The sequence below is a fragment of the Pantherophis guttatus genome, chromosome 6, assembly GCF_059756535.1.
Source record: "Pantherophis guttatus breed Tessera chromosome 6, ASM5975653v1, whole genome shotgun sequence".
In the NCBI taxonomy this organism is placed as follows: domain Eukaryota; kingdom Metazoa; phylum Chordata; class Lepidosauria; order Squamata; family Colubridae; genus Pantherophis; species Pantherophis guttatus.
In genome coordinates, this window is record NC_142068.1 from 32,411,244 (window position 1) to 32,430,013 (window position 18,770).

The 18,770-nt window shown below is 35.2% G+C and overlaps 1 protein-coding gene across 1 annotated transcript in view; it reads right to left on the reverse strand.

The window, feature by feature from the left end:
- Positions 1 to 18,770, reverse strand: part of COL4A3 (collagen type IV alpha 3 chain) — a 67,859-nt gene that overhangs the window by 33,835 nt on the left and 15,254 nt on the right. The window contains exons 3-21 of the mRNA XM_034439360.2: positions 18,493 to 18,582; positions 16,616 to 16,657; positions 15,563 to 15,607; positions 15,055 to 15,117; positions 14,820 to 14,873; positions 13,883 to 13,909; positions 12,021 to 12,101; positions 11,072 to 11,134; positions 9,756 to 9,791; positions 9,593 to 9,634; positions 7,946 to 8,023; positions 6,866 to 6,928; positions 6,124 to 6,180; positions 5,682 to 5,726; positions 3,558 to 3,611; positions 2,920 to 2,961; positions 1,526 to 1,613; positions 1,404 to 1,439; positions 1,074 to 1,238 (exon numbers count right to left, since the gene is read on the reverse strand). Coding sequence (XP_034295251.2) covers positions 1,074 to 1,238; positions 1,404 to 1,439; positions 1,526 to 1,613; positions 2,920 to 2,961; positions 3,558 to 3,611; positions 5,682 to 5,726; positions 6,124 to 6,180; positions 6,866 to 6,928; positions 7,946 to 8,023; positions 9,593 to 9,634; positions 9,756 to 9,791; positions 11,072 to 11,134; positions 12,021 to 12,101; positions 13,883 to 13,909; positions 14,820 to 14,873; positions 15,055 to 15,117; positions 15,563 to 15,607; positions 16,616 to 16,657; positions 18,493 to 18,582 — 1,171 coding nt within the window. The remainder of the gene's footprint in view (positions 1 to 1,073; positions 1,239 to 1,403; positions 1,440 to 1,525; positions 1,614 to 2,919; positions 2,962 to 3,557; positions 3,612 to 5,681; positions 5,727 to 6,123; positions 6,181 to 6,865; positions 6,929 to 7,945; positions 8,024 to 9,592; positions 9,635 to 9,755; positions 9,792 to 11,071; positions 11,135 to 12,020; positions 12,102 to 13,882; positions 13,910 to 14,819; positions 14,874 to 15,054; positions 15,118 to 15,562; positions 15,608 to 16,615; positions 16,658 to 18,492; positions 18,583 to 18,770) is intronic.

Genomic DNA, 18,770 nt, shown 5'->3' on the forward strand with positions numbered 1-18,770 from the left:
AAATCACTATGGGCAAAATTAAAACATTCAATATTAATATGTATTAATATTAATATTAATAAAGTAGATTTGTATGCCACCTGACTCCCAATCACTCTGACAGAAATTCTGCTCTTATTTTAGAAAATCCTTTTTCTTTTCCAGTGCTGAAGCCTGAAAAACATTTATAGACAAACCTGGAAAAGGCATTTAAATTGAAAACTAATTTGCATAGAAAAATGATGCTGAATAACCCAGCCTTGGCAAACAGGTACACATATACTAAATAAAAGTGTTCAAGATTATTTGAACTAGAACAGAGCTAACATTAATTTGCTTCCTGCATGGCACTCTACAATTGAATCCCCACGACTTTCTCCACATCTTTCAAAGAAAAGAAAGATTGGACTTTGGTATTATTATCTATAACAGCCAGATCTCTTCAGGAGGATCGCTTTAGGAGTGATGTACCACCATCTCTTCCAAGGCAGCTTTTATAACCTTCTACCTCAATAACTCTTGACTATCTCCTGGATCCGCACCCCCATACACTTCACAAAAAAGCTAAGAAGCGCATAGGTCAGACAGTATAAGGGTTTGTAGTTTATCTAGCAAAATACCCTATCTACTTCCTTCAAACTGATAGGGCCAAATAAGTCCCATATAACATTGCAAAACACTTCTCCCATTAAATCCTGCCCATAAGGATCCAGACCTGAGCAAACTTGAGTGATTTCGTTAGCAGAATGATATCAACCTAAATAATTGACAGTAGCTGAAGGAGAGCTTTTGCTGCCCACTGGTGCCCAAAGGGAGAAATTCACCCTAAACAATTTTGCTGGGGGACAATTGATCCATATGGTCAGGCAGAAATAAGAAAACTATGCTGCCCATATGTTGAGGCTCTTATCCGTTGCTGCTTTTCTGCTCCAACCATCCTTTCTACTATTTCATTGCATTTCCCAGAGCTCTTTGGTAAACCAAGGATATCCTGGGATCTGCAAGGGAGGAGGTAGCCAGAGAGTCAGTTGTCCAACACTTTGGCAGCTTTTACTTTGCACTACAATAATAATAATACAATAATATTTCTATACCTGGTTGTCCTAAAGGACCTACTGATCCTACTGGGCCAGGTGGGCCTGGAAATCCAGGATGTCCTTGTGGTCCAATAGCATTGATTCCTGGTTGTCCTCTCTCTCCTTTCTTTCCTTTGAGGCCTGGAGAACCTGGCACACCTCTTAGACCAGGTCTTGAAATACCTATTAAACCATGGTAGATGGTTAAAATGCACTTTATGCATTTTTGTAATGTGCTTATCAATGAAGATTTAATTTCAACTTTAAAAATAATACTTAATTTCTATTGCTATTTAATAATAGTAGTTATTTTACTGAGATAATTTTATCCTGGGGTAACATACATACCTGGACTTCCAATGGTACCCAAGGGTCCTTGTAGTCCTGCAAAATATATTTATTTCACATCAATGAAATATTGATATTGTTTTTCAATTGTTCCATGATAGCAATGTAAACTGGTCTCTTACCTACTGGTCCACGCTGACCTTTAGGTCCTGGAGATCCTAAGAAGCCCTTATTTCCTTTTGCTCCAGGCATTCCATCATAGTACTCAGTCTTAAAAAGAAGGACAGACAAAAATATGGAGAGGAAAGGAAACAGAAAGAAATTCAACAGTGAAGAGAAGAAGAGAAGAATATTGATCATCAGCAACAATAGCTGGTATAATAAATGGTGTGATAGTCTAAGATATATGCTCTATAATAATATTCTAGGATGGATTTCAGATTCTCCTGAAAATACTTTTTTTCTTTTGTGGCTTTACAGCTGAAGAAAGCAACCTCAAAATAGTTCATCCCTAAGTATATGTTTAGGTTTATCTAATTAACACAGATCATGGTGTAATAATCCATAATTTGTAAGTGAACTCAAGTTGCTACCTGTTTTTTTTGTTTGTTTGTTTGTTTTTTGAGTAGTTAAGGGAAATCAAGTGACTGAAGAGACATCTAGAGCATAGAGGCAAAACTCAGAAATGGAAATAACCAAACACTGCTAAGAATTCAGGTTCAATTTATACAAAGACAAAATAATGATACACAAGAATCCTGGTTGTTAATCTTAATGGACTGTGTTTCCTCTAAAAGAATTAGTTCATGGTTTTGGGGCTCAAACAAATGGGGAGAACTTCATCTGATGCACTATTTACCATTTGCATTAGAAAGCCAAATGTGGGGGCACCTGCCTTCTGGAATGAACTGCCCCCGGAGATGCGCATGATTCCCGACCTACGTACCTTTCGCCGTGCCCTTAAGACTCTCTTGTTCCAACAGGCTGGCCTGGCCTAGAAACTGAATTTTAATTTTCTGGGGTGTTTGTAGTTTTTAATATAAGGCCAAATTTTTAATATATTTTAAAATGTTTTTAAATTTTGTAGGTTTATGTTGTTGTAATATGGCTGTACACCGCCCCGAGTCCTTCGGGAGAAGGGCAGTATAAAAATTTAATAAATACAAAATACAAATAAATACAAAATAGAACCTGCCTGTTAGATCAGACATTTAAGTAGGACCTATTTAAGGTTTTCCCTCCCTGAGAGATTCATGGACATGGACTACTTGGCAGGACTTCTCATTGGTGGCTTAAGCTTTATAACATGCAAGACTTTACCCTCAGAAGTTCTAATTCTCCATGCTTTTACAAAGAAAGTTAAATTAATGCTATTCCAGTGAACTTAGACTTCTTAGTTTTGTTTGGGCAAGCATCTCAATTAGTTAAATGTTATTATTATTAATTGTTTCATTTTGGATTGCATTTTCTTACACTATCCAGAGTCTGTATGGATTGGAGCAGTTTATAAATATTATAAATAAATGATTTAAACTTATTGTAACAAAATGTTACAGCGCATGTAATTAGTACTTACTAGACCTTTGTTTCCCATAGGGCCAACTTCACCTTTTATCCCCTGCATAAAAACATAAAAACAACTTAGGTTGAAGTAATTTCTTGTAATGGATTTATGAAAGTGACAGAAATTGAGACTATTTGAAAAATGTTTAAAAGACTTGATATTTAACAATTAGAATCAATTTTAATTTAAACTTTTCTAAATGCTTCTGGACTGAATGTTGTACTGCTTTTTTCTGTGACTAGTTATTATATTCATGACTTGTTTTACTTCTAGAAGTCCATATGTTTCCCAGGTGTTCTTGTAGATTTATTTCTGCCACATTTTTACATGTGGTAAAAATCAATAACATTACAGAATCGTTAGTAGTAAAGTATATTATATAATGGAGAAAGTATACAAAACTAAAATCAAGAGATTTATTATATCCAGTCCTTTGCAAACCATTTCCAACTACTATTCTAGAATGATGTTAAGTACTGTATTTCTTTCTTTATGACATATAAATGGAAAATAGGCTAACTGGATGACATTGTACCTGGAATGAATAATTATTATAATTATTAATAATAATTAAATCCAAATTATTGAATAGTGCTTGATCAGAGAAACAAAATATTGGAAAAATCTCTCTCTCGCTCGCTTTTTCTTACCTTAGTTCCAACTTCTCCAGGCAATCCTAGCAAACCCTTCTCACCCTTTTCTCCCTGCAGAAATATAATAGGTATTAAATGATTTAACATTTTCATACTGTAAACTCTAAATGCCATTTTTCTGTTTATAATTACCGGCATTTTGAAAAACAATCCACACTGGGAGGATCAATTTTCTTTTAATTATTTACTTTGAACTCCATTCTTTACCTATTTTTTTGTTTCCCATTTTTTTTTAGAAATTTTATTAAATTTATAAACATATATAAAATAACATTTCCATTAATATTGGATGTGCAGTGTTTATACATATGTACAGAATATATATCACTTAGGCTACTTTTTGCTTTTATTTAACACACCCTTTTCTCTTTCTTTCACTTTATCATTCATCCATTCATACCACCTTCCCCACACGGTATAGTATTCTAAATTCTCGTCATCGTTTATTTCATGGGTTAGTTTGCTCATCTCTGCGCACTCCAGTATTTTTCTAATTATAAGTTCTTCTGGTGGCTGGGCTTTTTCTTTCCAATATTGTGCATAGACCAGTCTGGCAGCTGTGATTATATGTATCATTAAATGATTCTTTTCCTTTCCATATGTCTTCTTACTATTCCCAGGAGAAATATTTCCGGTGTCAATATCAACGAATCTCTAATTTTATGTCTATGAAAATATGTTTTCTTATTCTTCTCTGTGTCCCATAGGTATGCATGCCACCCTCTCTGTAAATGGTGGCCTTCCAAAGTTAAAATCCTCTTATTTTCTAGCGTGGCCCAGTCCGTTATCCAGACTAACTTAGCTGCCTATAATATGTTTCCCAGTCGGGAAGTCCAAATCTTCCTATATTTCTTTTTTTCTTTAAAATTTTAAGAGAGAACCTCGGCGTTTTCCCGTCCCATACAAATTCCCTAATGATTTTGTTTAATTCTGAAAAAAAATTTTTATCTAAATTCACCGGTATATTTTGATATAAAAATAGTACTTTAAGGAGGATGTTCATCTTAATCGCAGCTATCTTTCCCAAAAGTGACGATTTTATTTTCTTCCATCTATCCAGGTCTTGTTTCATTTTCCTAATTAAAGGGGTATAATTATCATCTTTTAAGGATGAACACCTTGTGGTTACCCAAATTCCTAGATATTTTATTTTTTTAACAACCTGTAGTTCCAACAATTCTTCTATCTCTTTCTTCTGTACCTTGGTTACATTCTTAGTTAATATCTTGGTTTTAATTTTATTCAATTTAAAGCCTGCCACCTCTCTGTATTTGCCCAATTCCTCTAGCACTTTTTGTTCCAATTCTATTGGGTCCTCTAGGATTAAGGCTACATCATCCGCAAATGCTTGCGTTTTGTAGACCTCTTTCTTGATCTTTAAACCTTTAATTTCCTCATTATTTCTGATTTTCCGTAGCAGGACTTCTAGAGCCAAAATGAATAATAATGGTGACAGGGGGCATCCTTGCCTTACCCCCTTTCTAATCTGGAATGTTTTTGTCCTATCTCAGTTTACTAAAATACTCGCCCTTTGGTTATCATAGATAGTTTTTATCATCTTTTCAAAATTTGTTCCGAATCCCATTACCTTAATTTGTTTCCCATTTTATTTTCTCTTCTATTATAAATCTAATGTTTCAAATGTTTTGCTCTTTGACATTTCCTTCTAGATTTCAGGTTTTGGTTTTGATTTATTTTCTATTTGTTTCTTCCAGAGGAGTTTAGTTTGGATTGGTACCTAGTTTGGCTTCCTTTACATACCAAAGTCCGGAATCCATGGTTTTATTCCAAGAAACTGCAAGGAACACACTCAACTAAATCTGCTAAAGGAGTAGATTTTTGAATCTTATTCAACCATATGCACATTTCTACTGGCTCTTTTCTGCAACTGATCTTAGTATTTAATAATTCACCTCTCTATAATTTGAACATTGTTATGTAAGTCAATTTTTTTTGCCAGTAGTACACTGCTTTTCCAAGCCTGAAATATTGCTACTATAGATCCATTTGGAATGCAGAATTATAAGAGTTGGGCAGTATATACATGTAATAACTAATTATAAATTTAATAATAATTCTTATCATTTATGACATAAAACAATTTCAATATGTTCTTGTTACCCGGGGACCAGGTGAGCCAGGACCACCATTCTTTCCTGCCCTGCCCTAATAAAAGAAATAATAAAAGGAACATTAAGTAGTATACAGTGTGATATAATATAGCACATCTAATGTGCTATATGTCTTAAGACTTAAGCTGAAGTCCACAAGTCTTAAAGTTGCCAAGGTTGGAGCCCTGATATAGCATATGATAACCATTATTGCTAAACAAATAAATTAATAATATTTATAAACTTGTACTGAAACATACTATTTGAATCTAATAAAGCATGATTTAATAAACTGAATACATAGAAACGAAGGTTCAATATTCTCCATTTTTATAAAAAGGTGAACATCCAAAATTGGCAACTAAACACATAAATTTAAATGTGGGATTGAAAACAGTTTCCACAACAACAGATGGTTTTCATAAAGGTTTGTCAAAAAGTGTTATGTATACCTGATGGCCGGGGTCTCCAGGGTCTCCTTTTATAGTAGAGGAATCACCATATAAACCCTAAAGAGATTTCCCCCCCCAAACAATGGATTTTAATTCATGTTAATGCACTGAACGTACAAGTTGCAAAACTGAATTAATACTTTAACATCTGGAAAATACAAATGCTGCTGTTAATACATCTTAATTATTTCTAGCAACAGAAAATTTGTAATGCCATATTTAATGTCACAGAATTCTGGATATGTGTTTCAAAGTTTTTCTTCTTGAAGGAATTGACTTATGTACACTAGAAGATACTTTCACAGAAATATTCAGACAGATATTAATGAACATTTTTTTAGGCAAAGAATGTGCTGGTATCTGCTGCACTTAAATGACCAAGCACTGTTCCCCTTGCTTTGTTTCTCCCCCCCCCCACTCTTTGTTTCCATTACTGTGTGTTTAGGGTTCTGTTGCCTTGATCTTTGTTTTGGTAAAAGTAATTTTAATGTTTGCATTTTCATTTTGCAGTATGCAGATAAATAAAGTCAGGTGGACATTCTTTATTCTGTGGGTGTAAAGTCAGGCGGACATTCTTTATGCTGTGTATCCAAAGTCCTTGGTATTCATAATCCTCCCTGGCTTGATCAAAGTCATGAAAGTAAAAATATGACCATAATCGATAGTTCAGAAAAGAAAATATGAAATATATTATTATGGAGAGTTTAGGTGGCAACTGAGATAACAATTAAGAACAACCTACTGGTTCTCCTGGAGGTCCCGGATGTCCTGGAGAACCTTGGTCTCCTTTATCTCCTTTTAATCCCTGTAACAAAGACCTTGAAGTTACTCTTTATTCTCTCTGCTTTTTTCTCACCATTCTCTTATCAAGTAGCAGCACTGGCATCTTCTCTCCCTCTTTCCTTTCACGTTTTAAAAAAGCTTCTCTGGAGATCAAAGCTGAAGCCAAGTTAGTATTTTCATTCTTTTAAAGGACTTTTATTCTTTGTTTCGTTTTTCTAAAGGACAGGGAGGAGGAAGAAGTGGCAGGGGAGAACCTCTGAAGATTTTTTTTTTTCTTTAAAGATATGAATTCAGAATTCGTGTCCTGCTTCCTGATAATCTATTCCAGCAGTACCGTTTCCCTTCCTTCAGTGGATATTAAGCAACAGAAGAATAACTCCTAGTTTCCCAGGCTTAGAAACCAATCAATTACATATACCTTGGGCATTAAGTGATTTGCACAAACTTATCAATTGTTCATTTGTATGCAGTCTTTGAATCTAGTCCTTTTTCTCTAAATCCAATAGCCATTCATGATTTTTTTCCCCCCTGTGGTGTATTTTCTAACAGCAATACTTCAAAATATGTTCTGATGCCAGATTGTTTCTTGCCACCTTCAAACTCTCTGGCCACTGTAGATGAAACACCATTTGCTGAGCTTAAATTGTTCTTTATTTTCTTCTGTTCAGCAGGAAGAGGAAGGTATATTCCCTTTTCAGTGCGTTTTTGACAGGAAGGAAGGAAGGAAGGAAGGAAGGAAGGAAGGAAGGAAGGAAGGAAGGAAGGAAGGAAGGAAGGAAGGAGGGAAAAGAGGTTGTGGTAATAAAGCAGTCCTACTGCATCTTCTATAGTTATCCTGGTTAGTTGGGGCAGCCTGATATGATGAGAGAGAGCCTTCCTTTCCTTATATGGTGACAAACAGCATGCATTAGCAACCTAATTCTAATTCTAATTCCAGATCCCATTTATTAAAATATCTCTTTATGCACAAAACTTCCCAAAGAACATATAAACACAGCACCTCATCCTGTATTAAATCTTAACAATATTATGTTGTTACCGTTGTATTTTCTGCTCCAGTTAATGTTATAATAACTGTTCCAGATGGTCCAGGAGGACCTATTAGGCCACAATCACCCTGAAATAATAATTAAAAAGTGTTATTAAAATGGACTTGATAAATTAATGGAAGATAACCATCATTGGTTAATAATCTGCATGCCTATCAAGTAATTCTTAACACAAACAGGACTCATGATTTGGTTGGTTCCTGGATGCAAATTTTTAGCCATTATGAGGCACAGAATGCTCAAATAACTATTTTGTTGATCAAACAGGCTTTTCTTCTACTCTTCACTATTTCTATGTATGGTTAGGGGATTTAGCATGATGTATGCTAAAGAATAACATTTGAGGAACATACTTACAGAATAGCAGTAGGGTAGACAAATGTGTTTTTATCATCAAATTAAGAAAGTCACTAGTTCCTATAATTCATAGATTCAATTTAAACTGTTTTTTTATTTTGTATTGGATAAAAAAGAACAATATTATATAAATATCTCCTTTTTATTTCATTTATTGGAAATAGTAACTGACTGCATTAAATAAATCACAACTAATCTTATCCTGCAGTTGTAGTGATTAAAATATATATTTCAAAGAAAGTTAATTTACACAAATCCAGTTTAATTAGACAGTTGCTCCAAGGTTCTTCAAAATTAATTCTCTATAAAATAGCTTACTGACTTGGCAAAAGAATGATAAGGATTTAAGTTTAAACCAGAGAGATATTTTATCTAGCTATGTATGGTAGTTTAACATACTTTTCAGAAGTTTCTTTGATGCATGTATTTTTGAGTTTATATATAAAACTATTTTTTTTTCCTTTTACAATTTGTTACTAGAAATATCTTGGTAATGGTATTAATTTATGTCAGGAATAATCCTACATTAATTTTATAGTAAAAGTTTATTTTATTGTAGCTGGTGTTCAAATCAAAAGCCATTTATTTGAACATACAATCTAAACTCTTGAATGATTTCTATCCACCATTCCTCTACAGTAGAAGTACAATATCAGAAGAATGTAATTTCTACCTCATTTCTAAAACTCCCTTTGCCCCTTTAGTGGGCTGTGGGATATTCTGGAACTGACTGCACACTAGCTGCAGACTGACGGATTTCATTAAAAATAACTGCCCAGGCCTGCTCTGCCTCGTCTGTTCCCCTTCTTTTGATAAATGCTTTCAAATAATGCGATACAGATAGCCCTCTACTTACAACCATTCATTTAGTGACTGTTCAAAGTTACGACACATAAAAAAAGTAGATTATGACTGTTTTTCACACAACCATTACAACATCCTCATGGTCCATGTAATCAAAATTGGGATGATAGTTGCAGTGCCCCAGGTTCATATAACACTAACTTAGGAAATGCAGTGTTTCACATAACAAATGTGGCAAGGAAGGTCATTCCTAAAACAGGGTAAAACTCAACAACTGTCTTGCTTAGCAACAAAATTGGAGCTCAGTTGTAGTCGTAAACTGTACAGATTTATAATGTTGTAGAAGAAACTAAATTGATTGCAAGAAGAAGAGTTAATTAATTATATTGATAAACGCTCAGTTAGTGGGAAAGCTAAATAAAATAGAAATATGTTAATTTAATTATAGTAAGAGTGATAGAATTATGTATACTTACCTTTATTCCTCTGGATCCAATAACATCAATACCCATGATACCCTAGAAAGCAAAACCTTCATTTAAAATGCATTCAAAAGTCTAAAACAACAGTGACACCATGAGTAAATGATGCTAGGATAATTATTTGTATTGTTCATTTATATCATAACTCTAACAATACCTTGGGCCCTTGAGGTCCTCTTCTTCCTACTGTGCCCTAAAATGTACAAAACACAAATAAAAGTGGGTTTTTTGTTATAAATGCATTACGAGAATATTTGCTATTTGAAAATAGAAAATAAGAAAAATTGTAAATGTTAATATTTTCTGTACAATAATATACTATAAGTATTAGAATATGGGTCCTATCTATTACCACATTAATTGATGAACTTGTATTAATCTATCATTAAATATGCTCTCTGGACCAAAAGCCACTGCTGGAAGAACAGGCAGAGTCAAAAGCCAGGAAATTGCCCAGCTGTGGGTCTACTTGGAGCTACTTACTTCAGTGATTCATGTACTCTTCCAGTAGTCTAGATCCAGTAGTCTCGATTTAGACTACTGGAACGCAATCTATATGGGACTTTTGAACATCACTTGGCACTTCATATTTTATCAGAAATCAGATAAAATGCAGCACCAATTGTGAACCCTACACTGGTATCAGACGGATTCAAGATTCTGCTTTTAATCTATAAAGTTCTATATAGATTGGCATCTAGGTTCCTTCCCCAAGAAATATTTCAGAAGTGAAGAGGGCTGAGACCCAAAGACAAGTTTCTCTTTTATAGCTCTAGGTCTCTGGAATGGCTTCTTCCTGGAAATGAGATTGGCCTCATTCTTAATAACCTTCCAGAAACTAGTGGAAAGGGAATTATTCTAATATATCTTGGAGTGATTTTTGATGTAGACTAGGTTATGTCATGTGTCTTAATTTAATTTAAATTTACCATCAATTGGAAAATTTCAAATATTTTTCATTATTGTGAACCTTCAAGAATTGCAAGATGTAGCAGTATATGCATTTAATAAAAACATGCTAATACATTGTCATTAGCATATAATGGATTAATATATAATATCACACCTAATATAGAGCAACATGTGTGAATTTATGTGAAAATGATGAAATTCTCAAGAACCACTCAAAGTAGATTTAAAAGTAAAACAGTTTGCTTAGGAAGATTTTGTTTATGCAGTTTGTAGTGAGATACTATAAAAAGACTTTGAAGAAGACAAAATAAAAAATAGTTCCCCAAACAAGAAAGAGTTCCCAGGCAAATGGGACAGGAGCTGATAAGAAAGGAAGAAGGTATGAGAAAAATTGGCTATGCTTTAACATACAAATGAAGCTTTGTATAAAAGCTATGTAAAGGTATATAAATAAAGGTATAAAAATGTATCTCCAAGATAACAAAATATTTAATTCAGCTTCCAAGTAGAATAAAAGCTAACATTTATTTAAAATTCTACAAACTATTTAAAATTTCTTACTGGAAAACCTGAAGGGCCTTGAGGTCCAATTGTCCCAGGAAATCCTTGAAGTCCCGGCTTACCCTTTAAGAAAAAAATAATATTTATATCTGTCATTAATATTCTTGTTTTTTTTTCCCCATTAACATATATTCAACATAATTAATACATGTAGTGAATTTATCATTCCACTAAGGAATAGTTTATTTATTGCATAGTAATAGGATTTTAAATTATAACATATAAGGACTGACATTGACATTGATCCTAAAGTTCCTTTATACTTATAGAAGCAGATTTACTGAATTTTTTTTTACTGAATGAAAACTTTCCTCCTGAGAAGAAAAGAACTTTTTAACCAAGACCGTAATATCCAATCTTTTGAACCTAGCCTATAGAAGCATCAAAAGCAAAAGAAGAAATATTTTTTAAAATGAAAGAAACCAGATTTAAAACTGGGAGTGCAAACAGCACTAAGTGTAATGTAATATGTTTACATCTGATGTACTAAGTAAACTTGGAAAACCCCAATTAACATAGAACAGCTTGATGTTATGTGTGGTTATTGTATTCATACCTACTGATTCTGAAGTTTTATTTAAAGTGAAAAATATTTTCAGAATTGGAGTGCCAAATTTCTGAACGTATGAGGTTGAAGACTGGTAGTATATAAAATTGCCATCATTATAATTAGATAGTCTAGTGATCACCTACAATGGCAAAGCATTTTTAGACTAGGGACCATACCTTCTCTTTCTTCCTTCCTTTGGGCCTACAAAAGTGACACTCTTTTTTTGAATACATAATTAATAAATCCAATAGCTCCCAACTTTAGAAATCCTGATTTGCATGATATAATATGATTCTAATTTAATTAAAGATTCTGTGATTTCCAATTCAAATTAAACTGAATATATTTCTTCATTTTTTTAAATACAATTATTTTTCAGAAGATATATTTCAAGCTTACCTGAGATCCAGGCACTCCTGGCAATCCAGGATTACCTTTAGAAGAACTGTAACCTTTATTGAATCCATTTTCAGAAGTTCCCTTAAGAATTAAATGGGGGGGAGGGATCAGAATGGCAGAATTAAATGTAGCAAACATATTTTGATTAACTGTTTAATGGTAATTAGATGATATGAAAGAATGATTAACTAACTAATGATTGACTAACTAAGCTAATCAAGGAGAGAACCAACCTAGTACTAAGGAGAAATTTCCTGACAGTTAGAATAATTAATCAGTTGAACAACTTGCCTCCAGAAGTTGTGGGTGCTCCAACACTGGAAGTTTTTAAGAAGATATTGGACAACCATATGTCTGAAATGGTATAGGGCCGTGATGGCGAACCTATGGCATGCGTGCCACAGGTGGCACGTGGAGCCGTATCGGTGGGCATGCAAGTTGCCCTAGCTCAGCTCCAGCATGCATGCGCGTGCCAGCCAGCTGATTTTCGGGCTTTCCGGTCCCATTGGAAGTCAGGAAACGGGCCTTCCGGTCCCACCAAAAATCGGGAAATGGGCCATTTCCGGCCTCTGGAGGGCTTCCAGGGGGGTGGGGAAGGCCATATTCGCCCTCCCCAGGCTCCAAGAAAGCCTCTGGAGCCTGGGAAAGGCGAAAAATGAGCCTACTGGGCCCAGCGTAACATCATATGCCAAAAGTAGGGGGAGTGCGGGGAGGAGGTTGCATGGGCATGCGCGGGGTGCATTGAATTATGGATGTGGGCATGCGCGCCTGCAACTCCTCCCGGTCCCCCCGCTTTTGGCATGCAACAGCAAAAAGGTTAGCCATCACTGGTATAGGGTTTCCTGCCTGAGCTTATCCTGGACTAGAAGACTTCCAAGGTCTCTTCCAACAATGTTATTCTGCTATTCCCTTGTTCTATTCTGATTGGTAATCGAAAACCAGAGATCTAATCATTTCCCTTGTTCACTCTTATTCCTTTCATTCACAATCTGCCTGCAATCTTTGGGAGATAAACGATTGTTCTTGTGAACAGATACTACCACAAAGAAATAATATTTACCGATGTAAATGTAATGCACTTTGTAAATATTGTGTTTATTCCCCCCCCATATTTTATCAGTGAGCAAAAAATATACAAGCACACCAACAGAACTTTCTTACATGATCAGTGTAATGTGGTAGTCCCTCATATTGAAATTGGTAGTTAGACCATGGAAACCCAAAGTCAAATTCCCAGCCAACCATTGACTAAAGCAGCTCAATTATTCTATTTCAAGGTCTTTTTTTGCAATGGGCATAAAATTAGGACTGACTCCCATGAATACTGATTTCTTCTTCCAGAGAAAGTATGACATAATAGGCAATAAATAATACTGATAAAATGATAGCAAGACTGAAAAAACATTGAGCAGAATACAGTAATATAAGAGGCAAAGGTAAGGAAATGAAAACAAGTGTCTGTAGGGCAGTAGTGGGTTTCAAAACCTGGCGCTACCAGTTCGCTATTGGGAGCGTGTGGCACTTCTGCGCATGCACAGAGTGTTTTTGATGACGTCTGGGTGGGTGGGCAGAGCCTCCTGCCACCGCCACTACCAGTTTGCACGAACCGGGGGTGAACCGGTAGCAACCCACCACTACTGTACGGGGACCAAGGGCAAGTGACAAACCATGGATTGTACATCAACAAAAAGTACAGCTACATGCAACTCAACCCCAACTTTACTACAACTTCATGCAATGTCAATCCCAAATAAGGAAGGATAAGGCTCATATCATTATTGTGGACTCATTCTAGTTAAGAATGGATATCTATGTTCCTAGGCTACTGTAGATCATTATTTCACTTTTTATAAGTATCTCACCTTTTCTCCTTTGATGCCCTTAGAACCCTAGACAGAGAGAAATACATTATAAAACCATCATATAAAGAGAAGAAATGCACATTTCTAAAATAGGGACATGGATATCCGGTGAAATATTCAAAATTGCCAAGTATCTCTAACTGCTGAAAAAGACCACTGGAAACAACAAAACTATAAGAAATGAGAAAAATAAATAGTTGTCTAATTAATTCTATATTTCTGACTGGTCAGAAGTAAGCACCTTGCAATTATCCCTGACAACGGTATTATGAACAATATGAAGGCCTCTGTCAATTCTCTCTTTGTTCCCCGAACCTGTTCACCTCACTTCATTCATGGTTGGCTCAGGAATTCTAGGAGTTGAAGTCCACAAGTCATAAAGGGGCCATAGTCTCCCACCTGTGCTCTAGAGTTTCAGGAAGTCTCTTCCATTCTTATATTCTTATATTCAGAGAAATTGTGAAAGCCTTTATTTTTCAATGAGTTTTTGGCTCCAGTTGATGCGTAGCAGTTCATATCTGCATATTTTTGCTTCCTGTATCTTGGATTATTATCTTATTCTTTATATATTCTTGATTATGTATTGCTTTGTTATACAAGGTTTAGTATGATAGGATTAGGTGATTAACAAATACGGGAAGAAAATAAAGATATATATAGCAAAAACAACACAGCTGCTTACAAGTGGGAGACAGCTGGAAGGGCCTATTACACAGCAAGGGCTAAATGATTAATGGCATATAAAGGCAGAGATCTCTGTAATGGTAGTTTAATACTCTGACGATGTCAGCAGATAGCTGACAAAAGCTTAGTAAAATAAAATTTTAATTCTTTTAAAATTTTAAGTTTCGGACTTCGCAGTATGTCTGCTTCTTTTTTTACAGATATCTTAAAAAAACAATGAATTTCTTAAGTGGCATATTTGACCAAAACTTACTGGTAATCCTGGAAGTCCTCCATGTCCCAAGAGTCCTGGAAAACCTGGCTCACCCTGAATGAAAGAGAAAGAGAAGATGGTAAGAAAGGCACTCTCAAATGTCTCTAGTTACTCCAGTTACATGTTCTGTTACTCCATGTGCACATCCTACTCCAAATGCATCAGAGCTAATGTTTTTCTTATTTTTGCAACTTGCATCTTAATGTAATGCTATTAATTTCTGTTTCATTCTTACCTTTGTTCCATTGCATCCTGGTATACCTGGAGCTCCATGAGGGCCAGCATTTCCGGGTTCACCCTGAAAGTATTTACAAGGTTGTCAAAGTAAGCTTAGGTAAAGGTAAAGGGTCCCTCGCACCTATGTGTTAGTCGTTCCCGACTCTAGGGGGCAGTGCTCATCTCCGTTTCAAAGCCAAAGAGCCAGTACTGTCCGAAGATGTCTCCATGGTCATGTGGCCGGCATGAATTAAATGCCAAAGGTTCACGGAACTATGTTACCTTCCCACCAAAGGTGGTCCATATTTTTCCACATTTTTTATGTGCTTTCAAACTGCTAGGTTGGTAGAAGCTAGGACAAGTAACGGGAGCTCACCCTGTGACACAGCACTAGGGTTTCGAACCACTGAATTGCCAACCTTTTGATCGACAAGCTCAGTGCCTTAGTCACTGAGCCACCGTGTCCCATAAGATGTTTAACTAAATGCAAATATCCAGATTGGTTCAATAAATGTTATTATACTTACTGGAAGACCTGGAGGACCAGAGTAACCAGGAACTCCTGGCTTACCCTAAGGATAAAAGAATGAAAGACGAGAACAAAACATTGCACTAAGAATTTAATCATTGGATGTGATTTTAAAGTACAGGTAGTCTTCGACCTACAGCAGTTCATTTAGTGACCATTTGAAGTTACAACAACACTGAAAAAAGTGACTTATGACTGTTTTTCACACTTACAATCATTACAGCATCCACATGGTCACATCAAAATTCAGATGCTTGGCAACTGACACATATTTAAGACAGTTGCAATGACTTGAGGTCATGCAATCACCTTTTATGACCTTCTGACAAGCAAACTTAACAAGGAAGCCAGATTCACTAAAGCTACAGTGATTCGCTTCACATTTGTGGCAAGAAAGATTGTAAAATGGGAAAAAAAATTACTTAAGAACTATCTCACTTAGCAACAGAAATTTTGGGCTCAATTGTGGTCATAAGTTGAGGACCACCTGAATATTAAACAGATAGTTCATTCATTCCAAATATTATTAAAATTTCTTAGTGTCTTTTAAAACAGGGGTGTCAAACTCACATCGTCATTTTGTTGTCACATGATGTATTGCTAAACTGGGGGGTGGGCGTGACCAGCACATGATGCGGCCACACCTGGCCTGTAGGCCACGAGTTTGACCGCCCTGCTTTAAAAGGTGCCAACTGAGGTTGCAAACAAAATGGTCGTCATCTCCCGGGATCAAACCCTCCAGGAACAGCTGTTTTGCAGTCACCTGATAAAGACCCACTGTTTGGAATGCCTGTGGATGATCTCCCATCTTCTTATCCAGAAAGATTCCAAAGAGACAATCTATTCACCAGCTCTTTATTTTTTGCCATAGTCATTAGTGCTGTTTTTTCAGAGCCACCATATCTTCCTTTGGAAGCATTTTAGTCCATTTAGGTTTTAGTCTACTACAATTTAATTGCATGTCCCATTACAAGGGATGGGCTTTTGATATTGTCCCAAATATTTTTAAATGCCGATTATTATTTTTAATATAGTATAATAAAATACCAACCCTTGAACCTTTAGCTCCAGCAGGACCTACTACTGAAAAACCCTAGAAAACAAAGGAAAGTAGAATTAATTAGATTAAAACATTACCTTAATGCAGAAAGCTGAAATATGTAATTCATCTGCTTTTTCAATGTTCCATTTTAATCTCATTTGCCAGATAAGTATTGTAAGACCAAAATTACCAGTTAGAATGACCGAAGTCATTTAACATTTAAATATTAAAAATCCATGTCTGTTTTCTAAATCCCTTAGGATGCTATTTATTTTACCTCAACTAAGATTACTTATAGGACTTATGTGAAACTTAAAGACACCAGTGAAAAAGATTGGCAATATAAAAGCAATAGCAATGCAAAAATGTTCTGTAATAAAATGAAATTTTCATAGTCAGAAAAATTCCTGCGTTTTACAACTATACAGCAACTTTTAACTGATACCAGATCTGCTTTCTGATGTTAAATGGTCCATGTGGTACATTCATAAGCTAGCTACTTAAAATTCTGTCTTTAATTTATCCATTTATTAACCGAGCAAATGCTCAATTAATAGGACCAATACATGCAAAATTCCTTGCAGATATTATTCTAGTTGAGTTATGAAACACCTGCAAAAATCAGCCAAGGTCAGAAGGCATCAAGGATTCCACAGTTCAACTCTGAATTTCAAATATTCCCTTCTTGAAGTGTTTGTGGATGGGAGATAAAAAACCCTCATACACACATACATTCCCTTACTCCAAAAACACACATTTTATTGGAAGGAAAAGCAGTAAAGAGTCACATCAAGGATATCAATGCCTTGTAAACCACCCTGAATCTCCGGAGAAGGGCAGCATATAAATCAAAATTAATATATATATATATATATAAATATAAGATTAAGGACATGAAAAACGAGTGATCCAGTAGTTGGGATGCTAGTTTCTCTCTGCCAATGCATCAAATGAGAGAAAACGGTAAAAATTAAGCAATTTTTGTTATTGTTGTTCAAACATCTAATATTGAAATCAGTAAGATTTTAGAATGCTTGTCTTCTATAGAATTAGTCTAATTTATGGATCACAGTTAAATAAGGTTATTTATGCTAAATGGTTACTATTGACAGTACTGATTAAATAATGTGGCAAAAACGTACCCATTTTTTCATTATTTGTTCAGTCTAGCCAAAGAATCAAAATTCATTTATTTATACAAAGTATTTAAGAGTTCATACCACATTTCAGTGAAACACATTTTTGAAAACATCTATAGAAGTGTGATGTATTTTAAATGCTAAGCATGTACACTTTACAGAGTGGGTAGAACAATTGAAAATGGGCATTGTACTTATACACTCTCTTTGCTGTATCTAGCCTGGAAATGAAAAGTTAGACTTCAAGTCCATTGTCAAGCTCATATATAAATGGAAATGGCAGAATGGAAAGTGAAGTTTCTTGTACATCTGTTATCAACAATGTTAGGAACAAATAATCGGATCCACATGTGAAGAGTTCAATTGACTGTTTTATTATGGGATCCTTGGTGCTGTTTGAGCTTGCTGGTTTTCTTGCAGACATTTCATTACCAAACTAGATAATATCATCACTGGTAGCCTACAGTTCAACCCTAAGCTATACATATTTTCTATCAGCTATTTTATTACTCAAGCTTATAATACAGGAATCTTCTCAGACTATCAGTTTGTACCTGGGCCAGACTAGATAAGTTTCAATGGCATTCAAGGTGGGGGGTAGGACTTTATCCTCTTGTGCCCAAATAGGGGTTCCATGGCTCATGGCTTTGGCAATCAACTATGAGTGTAGAAACATTTACTTTTCAGCATTATCTAAATCATCAGTAATTCACTTATTGATATGTAATCATAGTAGATTATAAATACCTTAGGTCCTTGTGGTCCAGGAGGACCTTCTGGGCCATGGAAGCCCATCTGACCAGGTAGACCAGGGTAACCAGGAAAGCCCTTTTCTCCCTGTAAACACAATTTATTTAATACTTTATTTTTAGTTATTCTAGAAACTCAGAGTAGTGCTATTCATTGTGTAATTCATTATATACTCATGTAGATAATAAAAATACATCCAGGCAAAAGGTATCTATATCATCAAATAAACTGGAAGTATAATTCATCACATAAATACATGAATACGTATATGTGAA